Source organism: Stegastes partitus, unplaced genomic scaffold (assembly GCF_000690725.1).
Source record: "Stegastes partitus isolate 25-593 unplaced genomic scaffold, Stegastes_partitus-1.0.2 Scaffold220, whole genome shotgun sequence".
Classification (NCBI taxonomy): Eukaryota; Metazoa; Chordata; class Actinopteri; family Pomacentridae; genus Stegastes; species Stegastes partitus.
Window position 1 is genome coordinate 310,448 of NW_007577951.1, and position 18,863 is coordinate 329,310.

The window sequence follows — 18,863 nt, forward strand, 5'->3', positions numbered from 1 at the left end:
AGGATATCCAATTCCACTCACATAACAACAACAACAGAGTGCAGCACTATTAGCTGTAATTACAACAGGCTGCTCACATTTTCTGGTGTGAAGCCAGAGTGTTACTTAGTTATGTATGAATTGCTTTTTAATAGGAGGCATATTTTGTATGTCTTGACTGGTTCTTATTTCAGTCTTCAGAAACGATTTGCCAAATGAAACATCAATTAAAGGGGCACTCCTCGAGATTTCTACGCGTCGAGATTGGATTGCAAGAGGAAAACAACACCTGCTGATGTTGATTAGCGCATTTTGAATATATACTTTGGAAATACAAGTCAGAGCTGCTTTGGATGAATCTTTCCAGGCCAGACGAGAAGAAGACCTGCAGTGATGTGTGTGCTGAAATTAAAGCAGAGATTCTTCTGGAAGGTTTACCTTGACAAGATCAATGATTGTGTTTAAGTCATAGCCAGGAGGTGGCAGTAGGTTCAAGCAACCCAGAGGCAGATCTGTGCAGCAGCACGACTGAAGCAAAAAGTCAAACAACACGAGCATACATTCATTAAAAAAAACAAAACATTTTATTAAAGAGGAAGCGGGATGGTTTGTATCCCTATTTTCTATACATTATGTGCTATACAATGTGGAGTACAGAGAAACAGACAGAGCACAAGAGCAGACCCAGGTCCAGTTTCATTTCAATCATTTCTTTACACACGTATATGAAGGAACTCATTGTCAGAAAGCAGTAAAGCGGTCTACAGACCGTACGCAGCACCGATTTGTTTCGCTGACAATAAAACTGAAAGTCAAAAATCAAATCAGGGAAACCACTGCACCACACATTTATGTAAATAGCTGGAAGTGCACAGAGACTCCAGGGCGGATGTTGGAGGACATCCGCCAGTGGACTCCCTGTGTAACGCTGCTGAGGAAGAATATTGTACAAAACTGAAATATACTGTAAGTTTGTTAATGTGCAGAACCAATGAAACATTTGAACAGCACTGCTTGAGGAAACTCAACTTATAATTTAAAAAAAAAGAAACAAAACTTCACTTGAAATATTACCATTGTGTATAGTTAAATGGGAATTAGAGGGAAGAGGAGGCGCACGAGGTCCTAATTAGATTCACTGTTAATGTCTGTGAACATATAACACTAAACCAGCTGTAACTTTTCAAAATGCACAAGCAATTATGTTAAATCTGGCTTGCTAGTTTCCTTTTTTTTTTTGTCTTGAAAACATCTGATCCTTGACTCGGGACCGGAGCTCCCACAACAGTCAAGACTGATTGTATAATTTATTGATTAAAATGCAAACAACTTGGTTTCTTATCTCAACATCTGAGCTTTTTTACGACAACTACATGAAACCAAATCCAGCAAGTAAGTTATGAAGCAAATGAGAACTTACACTTCACTGCTCAGGTTTGGGTCATAATTGGATTCAGAAATTCCCTCATTTATATTCTGATTTAAATCTATAAGCAAATATTTTAGGCTTTTTGCTGTGGATTGATAGTTTGGGTCAGGTGAACAACTGCAAGTATAGAGCCAAATACACTCAACATGAACAAATCCAAAAGTTACAGTGATCAGAACAGAACAGGAAGAAAACTTTGCCATTTGAGCTTTTAAAACTAATAAAGGTTCTATTTTTATCCTGAAGTGATGCTACAATTCTGAATAAAGTCACCTTTAATATCATCTTCAAACCTCACTTAAATAGACTACTAGCTTGCTTTCTTCTGTATAATGTCTGAATATACTCGTTTTCAGAAAATAAACCGCCCGAGTTCATAACAAATAATTATTTAAACGTGGACTTTCACTTAGAAATATTTACACTTTTTTTTTTTTTTTTAAATGGTTTTATTTTTACTAAAGAAACTCTGCGCATTTATAGTTCCTGTGGTTTATGGAGTGAAAAGAAGTGAGGTTGTTGTGGTTGTTGTGAGGATTGTATTCTTTGACATGATCCATCTCTCGTACAGACATGAAAGCACAGACCAAGCAGGGAAATAAAGGGAAGAGACACTCAAATATAAACTAAGTGGATCCTTAGTAACATTCTTGAAGGCTAAGTCTCAGTTAGGGAGTCATCTCACTGGTCTGAAGTCAGATTTTCTTTGACTCTCAGAACCTGATGGCAAACGTTTTAGTTAAAATAAAAAAGAAGAAGTTGATAATTAATAATAAAGTCGGCTTCTTGTCTGAACTCCTTGTCTTCATGTCTCATGCAGAACTGTTTGAGAGTGTGTGCTGTGTAATTCCACATCCCCTGTATGATTGTGATCAAGTTGACCTGACACACTAAAAAAACCCTGGATTGTAAGTAGGAGAGTGCAGAGAACTAGGGTTAGACCGATAAACCGGTACATATCAAAGGCTAGCCTTGTGTGTCCGTACAGTTTTCAGTGCGCAAATTTCATTTTTTTTTTCCACCTTAATGAGGACAAAACTCCAGCAGAGGCTTTATTTTTGAACAACTGTACTAAAATTGATTGCAGTTTAATAACTGCTGCAGATACAAAATTGAAAAAAACAAACATCAATAGCAAACCCATATCGGTCGAACCCTAGTGAGAAGATGGAAAGCCACAGGTGTCGATGTGGAAAGATGCATAAACAACACGCATACATTTTTGCATAAACTCTATGTACATACATTGGGACTAGATTTGGCAACCACACTGAGAAGAAAAAGGTTTTGCTTTTTTTCCTCATTTTAATAAGGCATGCCATGTAAGGTGGCCCTGTGTGACTCGGGGGAGCTCAGTCTGACAGCAGCGTTTCTCACCTCCTCACACTCCTCCACAATGGATTCATATTTTGCAGAAATCTCGCTGAAGCTCTCCGTTTCAGGGTTTGCTCGCCACACCAAGCTCTCAAAGTTTCATTTACTCCTCTGCGATCCCGCTCAGCTGACTCGGTTGGAGCTGTCTGCTGTGATGTCATCACTTGGCGACCGTCGCCGCTGCTGCCGTGGTACCAGAACAGCGCTGGATCGCTCCTCCAAGGCATGACATCATCCCGACGCGAGGCGCTTAAAGTCTGCTATAGTCTCTGTGATGTCGCGCCCCGTGCTCCAATGTGACAAATATTCGTTCGCCAGTGCCGCCGTGTCAGATATTTGACATTCGTCGCCCACGGGTGGCGCCCAGTGAGGCTCGAAGTCTCGGCTCTCGGGCCCTGAAGAGAGTCAGTTACAATATGGTGTTTAACAAAGACGGGCATAAAAACTATGTCAGCGGTTTCTCTGTAAAGTGTTGCACTAAAGAGTCTCTCATTGACATTTACAGTGTATTAACGAAGGGGAACGCTCCCAGTGGGTAGCAGTTCATTAACCGACGCTGTGCTTACTTGAAATCTTTGGAACCCCCACGCAGTTTGTGGGCAATTTTTGCTCCAGTCACATTTTTTTAACTGAACGTGGGCTCATTTTTCACTGTAATATAAAGTCCTGCACCTCTGAGGAAACAGTACAACCATGACTACAAGCAGTGAGAAATTAAAAATGTCTTATTTTCAGTATGAAATATGAATTTCTTTCCTATTTATTTTACAAAAATTGAGAACACCATACTTCCAGACTTGTCTCCTATCTGCTCTGTGTCAACACAGACTGTTCTGATCCAAGCTGAGTCAGTCGTGGCTTCACGGCTGCAGAATTTTTAGATTTTAACAGAATCTCTTTACAGCTACTAAGCTATTTTGGTAAATTATAAGACATGGCAAATACAGTGATTTTAATGAAATATCACAGTTTCAAGCTTAGATTTGGTTCTATTTTCTGAGAGAATAGCGCATCACAGACAAACAGCTCAAGGTCTCCGACGATTCTTTTAGTTTTCGCAGCTACTGGCTCCAATAAATTGTGTAATTTGGGCAATTTTTTAAACACAACATGCCTTTCAAACCGCTCTGTGTGTTTGAAGGATCAGAGGGTTAAAGTGCAAGGAAGAGAGAAAGATACTACTTGTAAAAGTACACAACTTAATGATGATTAAAACTGGTCCTGGAGAGTAGTTTATACCACACAACAGTGTGTAAAATGTGGTGAACAGACATGTGTGCTACAGATCCTTCAGTCTTACTTGCTGAAGTTCCAAACAAATATCACACACTCCGACTGAAACTGAATAACCTTGTGTTTTTTCCAGCTCACACTGCTAAAATTAAGTGATGTGTGATGATTTCAGCATCATCCTTACCATCAGCTTTAAAATGAAATACTGGCATTGGCTCAAAATGAACACAAATGTGCAGAAAATACTTCCCTGGCCAAAAGTTTTCAGCTTTGTTTGAAAATGCTACATAAATATAAGCAAATTTAGTTTTATATGTAGCTGAAATACTACAGTTTTCTTATTTTGCTGAGTCAATGTGCACATCTACAAAGAAAGTGTATATATACATATTATGTGTGCACCTACAGGTTGATATTTGTAGGCATAACAGTATGTTAATTCCACTACAGGAGAGATTTTCTCTGCAGTTAGGTGGAACAAAATATGTGCATATATCTGCAACTGGCCAAAGTAAACAGGGAAATATTGGCAAACAGGATATCAGCAAAAACCCAAATATTGTGCATCACCAGCAAAATTCACAGTTTGACTACTGGATATCAAATGTGTGAGAAAACAGCTACTTTGCAGAGCAGCAAACACATGACGACAAATCATGGGAGGCTTCAAAGTGACTGAAGACAGCCACTGGATATGTTTGGAGCAAAATAAATTTCATTTTTCATTTTGTAAGTGATGCTGACGCAAGATCCTGATAGAAGTTTTCAATCTAGTTTTATTCTAGATTATGTCAGATTAAAAGATTATTTACCAGAGTTTTAAATGGTCCTCTAGATTTTACACATATAGGGGAAGGTTTTTAAAGTCTAACCTGGTAGGAGACTAATTTATTCGATTATGTGAGGACTTTTTAGGATGTTTTAGAGTTTTAAAAGGCAAACCTGTAGTGCTCATTGAAGTCCAGTCTGAAGCTGAGGAAGCGCAGGCTCTCATCCGAACTGGTCATCAGCAACACCAAGAACTGCTGGACGATGCTCTGAGAGAAGGATAAGGGGGACAGAGGTAAGACAGACACATAGATAAGGACACATAGACATCTGCTCCAGGGGTGGGAAGGTGATGGTGGTGGCTGGTACCTGGTAGAAGTGGGTGAGGATGCGGAGCTGGGAGCGCATCTTTGGTATGGTTTCCTGAAACTCCTGGATCCTCTTCTTCTCCTCTGCTTCTTGCTCGGCCGTCACTCCCCACTGACCCTGAATCAGAAGACGCATTTACACAAGCTCCTGTTGTTAATTTTCCATCTGTATTTAGCCCAGAAATCGTCTCTTACCTCCTCCTCTCTCTGCTGCTTCTTCTCTTCATACTGCAGGCGGAGGGTGAGCTCCTCCAGCGCTGAGCGGTAGAGGGAGTCCTGGGCGCTCTGAAACTCAATGATCTGGTCAAATATGGCCCTCAGCTGGTTCAAAAGGGACTGGACAGACAGAACAGAGTTGATTTAAATGCATGTGCAACAGGGGAGATAGAAGAATTACTATCAAAACATGAACTCCAGCGTGTGTTACCCTGCTGTTATTGTCCAGCAGGCATCTTGAGATGATGGTGTCCAGGAAGACGTCGTGGGCGGCGATGATGTGGTCGAGGTCCTGAGCCTGCTGCACTTTGTTCCACAGCTCGTCCCAGGAGCACTCCAGCACCTACACACAACCACAAAGTCGTATAAGGGAATGATATTGCACTTTTATTAAAAATCAGATATCATAAAGCCACTCTGTCCATCTCAGATATCAAGGTGGCGTCTTCCTGCCCGCAGTCGATACGTTTGTTTGTTTAAATTCTTATAATTATTTTATCAGATGAGCACAGAAATCTTTACTTCACTGACTTGACTCAACAATGATACCTACAGTTCAATACTCTGACTATGCCTAAAAGAAAAACTAGTTTCAAAGTTTGCGTTCTTTTGCCTTTGTTTTTTTTAAAGCTTTTAAAACAAACTTAATCACACAAACTTCCAGGCTTCTGTTGCTTCGGTAAATCAGACTCATGCAGCGTTGCATTTAACAGACACAGCAGATTGCCTCCTTCTGTGATTGCTGCTTTTTACTGATGCTTTACAGCCCTGTGTTAGCAGCAGCACCCGCTAATGGCCTGACCTCAAAGGTGATGTAGTACTGCATTTGGTGGATGAAGTGGACCATCTCGGAGGCCAGGATGTGACACTGATGCAGCACGCCGGACAGCTCTGGGGGGTAAAGCGCACGAGGACAGGTGACATTAATGCAGGCCGCAGCACAAATAATAACAAAACGTTAAATAACAAATAAGATTTTACAGCACAACTGAAAAAAAAGATATGATAAAAAATGATTGAAGAGGTTCTTTTAATGTAACTGCCTCATTTTTTATATACCCTGATTTGAATTATATTATTTAATTCAGTGTATTACAGATGTTTATTCCATTAAAACTTGTGTTAATTGGCTTAATATTACTATCGTGTGTCAACTGTTGGTTTATTTATATATATAAAAATGCACTTTTCCTACTTTTGGAGCCTATTTTGTTGCTGCATTTCTGTAGATTGCAGAAATTTTGATAAAGATGTGAGCTAACTTATTCCTCTAAACCACCAAAATGACACCATTTATCAGTTTTAGAACTAACTTTTCAACCATCCTTGAACAAATCAGCCATGCCTGTCAGTAAATTTAACAAAATCCAAGCTTTAAATGATGATATTTCACCTAAATCACTTTATTCTACATGTCTCATTAAAAAAAAAAAAACAGATTGCACTAAACAGATTGTGTAAAAAACATTGTGTAAAGAAATTCTGTGCTCCTCGGCACAACACAGCTGGGAAGATTTCAGAGACTGAGCATCACCGCAGGCTGTGTTTACATAAAGCAGATAGAAGACAAGTGTGGACAATGTCTACACCGTTTTTTTTTTTGGTCCCCAAATTTCCTTTCAACGGAATTCTCCCGATGCAAAACGATGCGCGTTTGTTTACGTACCCGGCATGGTTTTGAGCAGCTTGGCGTTACACATCTGTCCCTTCCAGATGTCAGTCAGCGTGTACTCCATCCTCTTGGCCCTCCACAGGAAATTAAACACGCGCAGGTAGTGGCCCATACACTCCCTTGTAAACACCTGACATGCAAACACAACACAATAAATGGACCTTAACACGCTTCCAGATGCACATAAGCTGTTTTGAAGAGCCAATAAGAAACGACATATCGGAGACAGTCTGTGTGTTACCGTTGCAATAGGTCCATCAACATGGTAGTCCAGACTGAAAACATCCCAGCCTGTATCACCAGGAGACACCTGAAGCACATAAAAGACAAGTCGGTGAGGTTAAAGTAGAAAGAAAAGACTGTGAATCACACATTTTTTGACTTTCAGAGGAACTATATCGTGGTGATATATGACTATGACTATGCCGTATTATAAATGTACAAGATGCATATAAAAAAAAAAAAATGAAAACCATTATGGAGACTACCTCGAGCAGGCGTACATCCAGCCTCTTGAGGATCTCTGCATTGTCAAACTGAGCATTGGTGGCTCTGACTGCCGTCTCCAAGATACCAGTCAGGTTGTGTTGGTATAAAGTGGTGGCAGGACGGGCCAACTCTGGTCTGGGAGGAAACAATTAGGAAACTTAGAACTGAATGTTCTATCTAATATTGCAATGCTACACTTACACCCAACATACACAGACATGTAACAAAAAAAATGCTATAACTATAAAGTGTCTAACTTTAGCAGGTCCATGAGGTGTCTGATGAAGTCTCCCTGGCCCAGCAGCAGGTATCTCCTCATGGCCTGAAGGTGCTCCAGCAGCAGGTAGTTGCGGTTGAGAACGTCCAGCAGGTATTTGCTTGTGTCAAAGTAGGCCGCATCAATCTTCTCCTGAAACGCTCCCTCCAGGTCCGACAGCAGCTCGGCAGCTGCGAGAGCGCAGAGATAAATGAAGGGATTTTAACTCAAACTGTGTTGTTCTTCAGCTGCAATTATTCAAAAACTGATAAAAAACCGCGTTGTTGGTTATCTTGTAATGTGGAGTTTAATGCATTTAATTACTGTTAGGCCTTTAGATTAAAGAAAAAAAAATACATATTTGTGTTCTATATTTTAGTTCTTACAGCATCTACAAGAATAATTTGTATTCAAATAAAAGCTGCAACGTTATTACACAGAGTGACAGTACAAAACTACTTCTGATTAACCAGTTGTAGATTGGTGATTGTATTTACTGTATTTCTGTGCTTAACCTCTTAAGACCCGAGATCTTGTTTGATATGCATTTTGTATTTCTCTTTGAATAAAAAATAAAAAAGATGAAGAAAATAAAAGTATGTTTAAAAAATATATCTACATTTTTTTTTTAAAGGTTTAAAAGGTTTAAATGCATTGTTTTTATCTTGGTTATGAAAATAATTATTCAAACATTTACTTAGCTTTCATTTTGGAGCTGTTGTATATACTCACTTTTTTTTAAAACAGAAAAAGCAAGGTTTAAATGCATTGTTTTTACATCTTATAATAAAATTTCCTCTCTTTTTTCTTTATTAGTTCAAAAACTAACAAAGGAAACAGACACATTTACTACTTGAACCAAAAATAGAAAAGAAAAGGCGACAAAGTACTAAATATCTGACTGGACTCAGAGTCAGCGATGAAAATATCCTCTCCAGCCCTTCAGCTCGTACAGTAAAAGCTCCAGATCAAACTGGTCAGATCAAGTCCTACAGCCTGAATCAATAGAATATGGCTAAGTATACCTCTTTCCTCTCCACAGTCAAAAGAAGAGAAGGACGAGGCCAGTGAGCGGTAAGAGCATCGATCACTGCCAGTCCACTAGCATGCGTCAATATCATACTATCAATATGACGAGGACGAAACAAAAAAAAAACAGGCGTCTTATTAGTCAATGATGTCATTTGTGTACCTGATTCAATAACAACACTGGAAAAAAACTCACCGCTAAAGACGAAAAACAAAACAATATTTTATTTCTATGTAAAAGGCCAGTAATGCTATTACTATTGCTCTTTTGACTTTCAGTGTGCTTTTGTTTCTTCTTAATGTTATTTCTACCCTGCATCAAATGTCCCATTATGAGGTGTTACAGAGGAACAAAACAAAACAAATCCAGCTATTACAGTGTTGTGAAACTGTTTTCCTATTAACAATTACAGCATGAGAGACAAACCGAGACTCTTACCATCCTTGGGAGTGTCTGCAGATTTGGACGCCGGTGTGATCTTGCCCGGCGGCGTCCTGTCGTGACAAACCTGATGCAGGAAGTTGATGGATTTACCGATGAGCAGAACCTAAAGGGAGAAGATAGCAAGTTGTCTTAGTGCAATTTTGCAGTCGTAGCACAAAGTTGTTTGCGAGAAGAAATCTGGGATGGTGTGTGCACCTTGCGGGCCTGGTCCATGGTGATGAACGAGGGGATCATTGACTTCCTGAGGGAGTACTTGTCATGCCACAGACGATCGGTCTTCACGTTGGGGTCTGATGCTACAAAGAACTACAAACACACACACACACCAACTTCAGATACTTTCACTATAGTTCTGTATGTAGTACGCTTTAATTAAATAGAGATTTATTTCCTGCAAACCTGACTAACATCACACGATCTAACAGCAAGACACCTTCGGAATGAATGGGACTCTCATGTAGCTTATGACAAGAATGAAGTTAAGGGTCAAACAGCGAACAAATAGCTCCATGACAGAGGTTTTCATCCTTTGTCACATTCACTTAGGTAATCCGTTTTGTTCAGAGAGCAGTACAGTAGCCTCAGCTGGCTTTCTAATGGGAGAGCTGAAGGATGTGTACTCTGTGTCGGCTGATACATTTCCAACTGTCAGGGTCACTTTGAAGAGATCTCTATGAAGCAGCATCTGAAGAAGCCAAAAGAATTTCTCGATAGACGCCACGAGGATGTGTTTTAAATATCAGCTTTAATACACCAACAGAGATCATTGGCCTTTTGTAACTGTTAGATTTTAGCTTCTGTATTTTTTAGTTCTGTATTTACTGATATTATCTGATACAGTGGACTTGAGCTGAACAGATTTGCTTAAAATCAAGGTTACACTGTAATTATAAATCATTTTTAACCACAAAACCACACAACTAGTTTGATGAATAGTTAGCAAACAGTTTTAAAATTTTAATTAACATGAAATAGTAATAAGATGACGTGGTAATATATCATTATGATGCAGGTAACTGACTAATATCTGACTCTAGGAGGTCCTGCTTTTGTTTACGTGATATGTTAAAAAGCTCATGTTTCTTTAAGATGAAAAATGTGCCACAAAGACACGCAAATATCACATTTATAAACAAGAAAAAGGCTGCATATGTTTAAATGTGCTAACAGAGAATAAACAAACTCTCCTCTCATGCAAACAGATAAATTATAATCTGGCCATTTATCAGTTGTGTCATTTTGGCCTTTGTTAGCCATAATTATAGCTGTAGTTTATTCCATGTGTTTAAACCTACTGTGTCTGTGATCTCCTGCTTCCTGAAAGGTGCAATAACTTCATTTCTGTGCTCTTAAACACAGCTATTAAAACCGGCTAAGTAACGGTTAATGCCGGAGACATAAACAGTGTTTGTGTGAGGGGAAACAGCAAGAGAGAAAGGGCACGGAGAAGTAAAGGAGACACATCCATCACCGTGGTTTCCATTACACTCCTCTCATCAGTTCTCATTTAAGAGGCTGTCCTAGCTCTCCTCTCTTTCTTTATTTCTGTCACTCTCCCCCTCCCTCCCTCTCTCAGTAATGTTCTCTCTCATTGGGGTCAAACGTCAGAGCAGTTGGAGGGAACAATCTTCCAGAAATGAGCAGTAAATCCTTTGTAAAAAAGCACCTCAGGGAGGCCGGCGTTCGGCTCACTCATTAAGCTTTGGATGCACCGCATTACATTGCGGCTGATTATAATTACAGCTTTTGAGTATCGTCGCAACTATGTAGTGTGTGAGACGAGTTGTGCTGAAGATTTTCCAGAAAAAACAGACACACAGAGAAGATTAGAAAGGAGTGTGTACCTCGTGGTAAGTATCTTCTAGCTCTCCGTCGTATATCCACCTGTAGAGGAAGTTGAGGATGGGGTGGGACACCAGGCTGAGGATGTGCTGAACCAGCGCTCTCATCTGTGGGTCTCCAGTTTTCCCGTAAGCGTGGACCGCCGAAGCCAGCTCGCCTCCCTTACGACCTGAATGACACAGCGTAGATACATTACTTTTCACCTGATGCTCAAATACAACACCCAGTATGGCAGGGGTGTCGAACTCCGGTCCTCGAGGGCCACAATCCTGCAAGTTTTAGATGTGTCCCTCTTCCAACACACCTGATTCAAATGATCAGGATCGTTATCAGGCTTCTGCAGAGCTTGATGATGAGCTGATCATTTGAATCAGGTGTGTTGGAAGAGGAAAACATCTAAAACATGCAGGATTGCGGCCCTCGAGGACCAGAGTTCGACACCCCTGCAGTATGGAGTGTTAACCGTCCTGATACAGGCCCGAGTCCACATCCAGCCTACCTTGGCAGAAGTCGACGAGGGCGGCCAGCGTTTTAAGTCGGACTTTGGGGTCGTACATCCAGACCAGCAGTCTCCTGAGAGTCAAACTGCTCTCTGTGCACATGTTAACACCCTGGTCATCCTCCACCTGCAGCTGCAACACAAACACACAGGTTTGACTAGGTTTGTCTCAAGGCATAACATTTTCTAAAATCTTTCATTTTATTTGAAATAACTGAGACTTGAGATGACACGTTTCCTTCAGGGTGATGTTTGAATTCAGAAAACAGGTACATTTCTTGTGACATTCACAATAATGGAAACGTGTTTGTTTGCAGCACAATCATGTCCAAAATCTTTTTATGTGATCGACCTCTGAACATTTTTGGTCTCTGTGAGCATTAATCTGTTTACCTGTGAGTGCAGGACAGACAGGAGCCTGTAGTACTCCTTCAGCTCCTGGTGGAGCGAGGCACAGAAACTCTGAGGAGAGACACAAGTGGCAACAAAGTAGTCGAGGATTAGAAAGAAAATAGATCCAGCTAGGGCAGTTAATACAGATGGCAGATGTGGGCTCACCTGTCCGACCAATCCAAAGGCCCGGTCGAGACTCCTGGCGTCGGTGTACTTCCTGACTTTGTTGTGGAGCCAGCCGAGTTCGGCCAGTCGGCTGCTGGTGTCCCTGAGGGACTTGCACAGCACCACCTAGTGAGGCACAGCACACATAGCAACACGTAAACATGATAAAAAGGACAGGTATAATTCATATTGACATGTAAAAATTACAGACAGGTGACAAATGAACTTGTAGAATCAGTGTCAAGGAGCACTGAAGCTGTTCTGATACCAGGCGGTGACCTTCCTAGGCTTTTCAGTGTTTGCTTTAATATATGCTCTCAACTATAATCAGAGTTTAGTTTAATATTTACTTTTATTATTTTAACTTTTTTCCACATAACACAACTTTAGCTTTGTCAATAAGAGCCATTGTAATTGTATGTTGATTAAAATCTTAACTACACTTTCAGCAAGTATCATCTTCAACGTCTCTCATCTGGAAAGCTCTGACAGTTACGTCACAGGGATTACCGGAATTTAAATAATGCGCCCTCTATAGCAGGCAACAGATTGGTTTTCCAGCCGGAGGGGAGTTTACATTTAAGGACGCATTAAACTTTCATGTGTTTAACAAAACCTTTTATCCGTGGAGCTTCACAGAGAAGTTAAGTGGCCAAAGAAGAAGCCAAAATATCTCCATCCTTGACTAATTTATGTCTGTGGCTCCAGTGTCAGCAGATTGACCACAAGTCTATGTTTAGTGCCACTGAGTGAACACAGGACAAGTTCCATCTACGGCCTTCCCATCGATAACGTGACAAAGAGGGAGGAGCGGGGAAGTAAAAGAAATTGACAAGACGGACAGAAGATAGAAAACGTAGAGGTCGATGCGGCTTGGAGCCAAAAAGCTTCATATTGATCTGTTGAATCGTTCTGTTGAAGTCCAATCAACAACAGTCTTGGTATCATAACATCTACTCTGGATGCGTGGCAGATAACTTCCACTCTGCCTAATATGAAAAAATGGTCTTTGAGGAGGTGAACAATTAAGATTCTCCTCCTTGAACTTCCTCTCTGTTCACCTTGCAGCAGTCATTACAAGATGATGACCTGAACTGGACTCTTCGGTAATAAATGCAACCCTGCTGAACTGATTAGTCTATTAAAAGCTTTCCGAGGCTCGATGCGGGTTCAGGTACCTTGCTGTCTATTTTGTAGCAGTTATCCTGGGCGTTCATCTTGATGAACTTGCCATCAATTCCCTGGAAGACGTAGAGGATGTCACGCACCAGCGCCGCCTCGCTCACCTCACCTGCACCGGCACAGGACGGGAATGTAGAGAGTTTAGCGCACATCAGAAGCACAGTTTGTGCTCTCCAAAAACAGAGTTAAAATGAACAAAGTAAAGTAATTCTGCATTTCTTGGATAAATAAACCAAAAGAGAGATGTTAGACAACAGTGGGCCTGTAGCTCTGTTGTTATGAAAGCAGATGAAAGCAAAGAAAAAAAGCTTTTACGATGAGGATGAAAGCAAAAAGATGCTCAGAGTCTAGCTGTGCACTACCGCAAATGCAATATTTTATGCATTTACCTTAGTCTGTTTATTATCAATTGTAAAAGCACCTATATAGTAAATCCATTACATACAACTCATCTCTTTCGGTGTGATGGACATTTTTGTTCAGCCTGAAAGCTGCGCCGCATCCAGGCTTTGTTTCATTTTGTTTTTATATGCATCACTTACCGGCCGGATCGCCGTCTCGTCGAGGACGGATGACTCTGGTGGCGGGAACCGGAGGCCCGAGCGGTGGCCGAGCAGTGGGCGGGGCCAGAGCGGAGGAGGGGGAGGAGCTTACAGGAAGAGCCCAGGCTAACCGAGAGCCCAGAGGTTGACCGCCTCCAGCTGCAGACTGAGGAGGTTGACTGAAACACAGACACATTTACTCTTAATATATGATGTGGTTGGTGCACTGTTTTTGTACCAACGCCTGGAAATTACAAAGCTGCCGTTGGAATATAACATGCAGTTTGCTTGTTTGAATTTTACAATATGTATTTATGGTTTAAATGCAGTTTCAGAGGCAATTTTCAGAGAAGAAAGCACTGAATGCTATTATACCACTTAGTGGCCAGAATAATGCTCGTGCTCAGAAAATTCTCTCAAACCACAGCCAAAGCGTTGGTACCATCTCAGAAGCCTCAGTCATGCAATTTTGCTCTGATTTGAGTCTACACTTGAATTTCAAAAGGCTACGGTTGCTGTAAAATCTGTGTCATCTTCTCCACAGTTAATTTGGTTGAGTATTTTCTCAAACTGAGCCGTCAGACAGAACCTTGAAACCTACTAAACTAAATACTTCTAAACTTTTTCGGCTAGATGTGTGTCTTATCAGCTAAAGATGGAAATCTACAACACAAAATCAGCTCATCAAATTAAAAGCTATCAAGAATGTGTGGCACAAGGGAAACTAGTTGCTTGACAAGGTGTGAGGAAGAAGCAGCAAACTACACTCAAACAAGGGATAAATGATTTGTGGAATTGTGATTTTTCTGACAAATATTCCGATTAGATTTCCAATATAATTTTAAACGTAACTTCAGTTAAATATTCTGACTGATTTACAGCATGGCATAGCATTGCCGCGTGAGACACCAGGAGAAGTGTGACTGTCACAGAAGGAGGCATGAATTTGTAACACCATTTACACAACAGGGTGTAAATCCTGGGTAAGACACAGTGTGGAATATGTCCTGAAATGCCTCCTTTGTGATAACTGTATTCCATCCAATCAGACACACACATTGTTTTCATGTCCAATATTATTACCTTTTTGGAAAGAGGCTGAGAAACTTTCAAAGTATATGTTTGACTTAAAAGATCCTAGAAAAGATAAAACTGGCTGCCATGTGTCTCTTTAACGTATTGTGTCCAATATTCATGAAGTAACTAGAACACGGAATAAGTGTTTTTCCATAAAGCTCAAGCTCTACAATAAACAGGCTTTACTTTTCTAGGAAGTATTATAGCTTGTATAAAATGTGCAAAAGTAATAAAACTATATAACAACAGTATGAGTTACCAGTGGCTTCCCCAATCAATACCAACACATTAGCAAACATTTAGAGGTGTTCCACCATCACAGCTCCCCAAAACATGCCGGAAGAGCAAATAAATTAGTTTAAAAGGACCAGTTGAGTGCACATCTTTATATAATGACGGCTGTGCGTGTGGTCCAGAGTGTAAATTCTAACCTAATTCCCAGACATCTATTGTTTCTGAAGTGAGTAGTTGCCCTTTCGTGACTCAGAGGTGAGCCCGGGCAGCTCGATGGTCATTTATAACTGAAGGAGTCCTGCATTATTAATGAGGATAAATGGAATTAAATGGCCTTCTGATGCTTCATAAAACAGTGTGATAAGAGGTCAGGGCTGAGAGGCAGGCTCATTATCTGCTGCTAATTGATGCTTCTTGTATCTGGCACGATGCTTTTTCAGAACATCAGATTAATAACGTGGCTCTCCCCAGGTGAACGCGCTTAAGCACAGCTGACAAATGAATCAGGTTTAAAGATGTAAAGAGAAAATGTTTACACTGTCGAAGAGATGCTGATTAATTTAGCATCGGTTTGGCAAACGTTTCACAGTAGAGTCTTAAATGCATTCGGACCTTTATGAAGTCTCTCCGTAAAGATCCATTAAAACTATTGCTATGTTGAAAAAATGTTTTTAAAAAATCTAAACTGTCTCTTTCACTAGAGTGCAGAAGTTCTGATGAAAATACTCACCCAGCCAGTAGGGACTGTGGCGTCGGTGTGGGTCCGTTCAGTGTGTAGACTCCCAGACTGGAAATCCCGCTGGTCCCAACACTGGCGGAGAGGCCGGCACTCCTCTCCCCGTAGCCCAGGGCCAGGCTCTGGGGACGGGTGCAGTAGAACGGGGTGGAGTGGGCGTCCCTGGGGAGGGCCTGGGCGAACAGCGCTCCATAGTTTCCAACCTGGGAGAAGGTAGCGAGTCTCCAGTCAGTTTTCTCTTCACAAATATACTTAATAGACACTATATGTGTGTGTGTGTGTCTCACCCTGCTGGATGGCTTGCGGGGGTCTTCAGAAAGGCTCAGCAGCAGGTAGAGAACCGACCAGCGATGCTTCAAAACACCCTGGGAAAAAAACAACAAAAATCCACATACAAGTCGAGAAACATAACATTCGAAACAAACTAAGATCATAATCTGCAGAAAAATATGATCAATTTATATATAAACTAATTTATGATACTATGAGCAATACTTCAGCTTAATCTGAACCGAATGAAATTAGTCTGTGCTGTATCTTGAGTCAAGTGGGAAAATTTCTCCATCATAGTTTTACTGTTGTGCCAGAAGTGTGTGTGTATGTGTGTGTGTGTGTGTGTGGTGATAAGAATACAGTTCTGAGAGAAACACAAACACCAACCTGTGTCTGAAGTTTTCTGTGCAGCTCAGAGAACAGAGCAGCATCTGCTTCTCTCCTCTGCTTCAGCACTGCAACAGCATCACAACACAAACTCTGTCAGCCGCGGGTGTCCCCCTGCTCATTAAAACGATTTCAAAGTTGGAAATGCTCCTGAGCTGAACAGGTTTAATAATGGCAAAAAAAAAAAAAACTTCTACGAACTGTGTGTTTGGGATTTGAAACTGCAGAGTAAGAAAAACTGAGTTGCTGAGGGACTGAGATGTGTCTGTGTCTGGAAAATCCGACAGACCGCAGAGTTTGCTATAAATAAGAAAAGACCTCTAGTGTTTGTATTAATGAGACAGTCATCATTTAATTTTTTACATATTTTAAGAACTTTTGAAACCCAAACAACCCCAGGAATCCACATTTAAAAACAGAAAGGCATGAAACAAGCTCTCAGTTTGGTAAAGCTGCATGACAAATAGAACTCCTGCAGCTGTTTTTGTTGGTATTACTGCAATGAATTATTTAATAAAATAAAGGTAAACCTATTTAAACATCTGACTTAACCACATTAAGAATTAATGCCGAAATCCAGTCATCGTTTTTATGGGAACTCTTTAAAAACTTTAACAAACTTCCCATCAGTCCACCCGAGGAACTGGGATTATATAAATATTCTGTACAGTAAGCGTCGTTGCTATTTTTGTTTTATTGTCTGCATCATGGCTCGGATCAATGTTTTCCCACTAATGGTGCTACCTTGGTTACTCTAAAAGTCTGCGGGGGATTTGACGGTGCAATAAAGGTTTTCTTTGTGGAGTGGCTCCGGCTTAAAAAGTAATGCGCACACAGGGAGCACACATTAAAAAATACCTGAGTGCAACAGAGACAGACGTCGCTTCGGCTTCAGATGCCACAAATCAAGCAAGACACTGAGAGAAATGTGTTACAGCGGTCCTGCAACCTACTCTAGAAATCTGTCATCACAAGGGGACGGGGGTTATTATTAGTCCACTTACATTCTTTCTTGATCTTCTCCGACACCAGGAACTCGTCTCGTTCAATAGTGGGCGCATAGTTACTGCCAATGACTCGCACCGCATACTGGAACTGGTGGGCAACTTCAGCTGGAAACACAAATATCAAGTGGTGAGTAAAGGTCATGGGAAAAAGGGTAGCACTTTGAGGCAATGCAGTAGGGATCAGGTGCATTTATACTGCCATTTCCTTCCATTTTAATATTCATTTTCAAAAAGTTGCATATGCACAGGATGCAGGTGTAAATTCATAATTCCTTAGAAGATCAGAGTAAATAATGGGACTCAGTTGGTGTGGCTAACACTCCATGAGGGATCCACTCTTGCCAAACTGCAAAGTGTTTATGCCAGGGCTGATATTTTCCCACCTATCTCTCATCAAACATGCTAACCCTCCTCTGAGATGTCTGTACCCAGCAGGGGCCTGCAGCTAGCCAGGACTCCACAGCATCCAATAGCCATGCAAACACTACCCTGATCAGCGTGAGAGCTAAGTGGCTAGCAAGCTTACATACAGCTGAAATAAACAGCTACCCACTTTATCAAACCAGCTGTATTAACAGTGGAGGCACCACGAAGCTGATGTGCAGCATCTAACCAACCGACTGACAGCTACGTGGAGGGAGCCCCGCTACATGCTAAAGTGATAGCTACCAAAATCACTAAATCTATTCTTAATTAGCTCCCTCGGGTGATGCGGCGTATAAGAGTGAGCTTGTTTACCGGTAAAATAATGAATAATATGCTATTTTCAGTTCGGCTATGCCAGAAAGAGTAAGCGGGAGTTATTTCAGTAGAACTTCAACCGTTTTTCCCCTATACCTCGTCATGAAAACATATCGGGTTAACAGACGCACGCTGTGAAAATCGTTGAATTATTCATGAAATGATAGCTTCCTGATGATAAATCTATATGCCGAATTAACCAGTCGACGCTAAGGATTCACCCGGTGTTTTTATGTTTTGTGTGAGATACGTATGACTCACAATAGGAAGAGCATTCATAAAAAGCCGGTTTTTTGAATGGGGTTCGGTGTGACATTTCCCCTCGAATAGCAAAGTATTGCACTAGCGCGGAGCATGCTAGCGTTCAGTGATGTACCTTCGCTTTTCCCCGTAATTCTGCAGCAGAGGCTCTGGAGAAGGACGTTGGGTGATTTCTGATCCAGAGTTGCCATGTTGTCCGTGGCAAACGTGTCGTAGGCTGCCCAATAATTAATTAATTGCGACTGAATAATATGAACTAACTCCAG

The 18,863-nt window shown here is 41.0% G+C and overlaps 1 protein-coding gene across 1 annotated transcript; it reads right to left on the reverse strand.

Annotated features, from left to right (window-relative positions):
• Positions 1–536: 536 nt before the first annotated feature.
• tubgcp3 (tubulin gamma complex component 3) lies at positions 537–18,857 on the reverse strand. Its single transcript, XM_008281046.1, has 23 exons — positions 18,713–18,857; positions 17,593–17,700; positions 16,589–16,656; positions 16,216–16,293; positions 15,923–16,131; positions 13,882–14,060; positions 13,336–13,448; positions 12,158–12,283; positions 11,993–12,061; positions 11,600–11,732; positions 11,103–11,269; positions 9,454–9,564; positions 9,253–9,361; positions 7,786–7,975; positions 7,528–7,663; positions 7,281–7,349; positions 7,034–7,169; positions 6,170–6,258; positions 5,579–5,710; positions 5,347–5,487; positions 5,153–5,269; positions 4,958–5,052; positions 537–3,177 (listed from the first exon to the last, which is right to left on the reverse strand). Exons 1-23 carry the CDS (start codon positions 18,786–18,788, stop codon positions 3,111–3,113), a joined length of 2,718 nt encoding a protein of 905 aa, XP_008279268.1. The 5' UTR covers positions 18,789–18,857; the 3' UTR covers positions 537–3,110.
• Between the last annotated feature and the right edge of the window lie 6 nt (positions 18,858–18,863).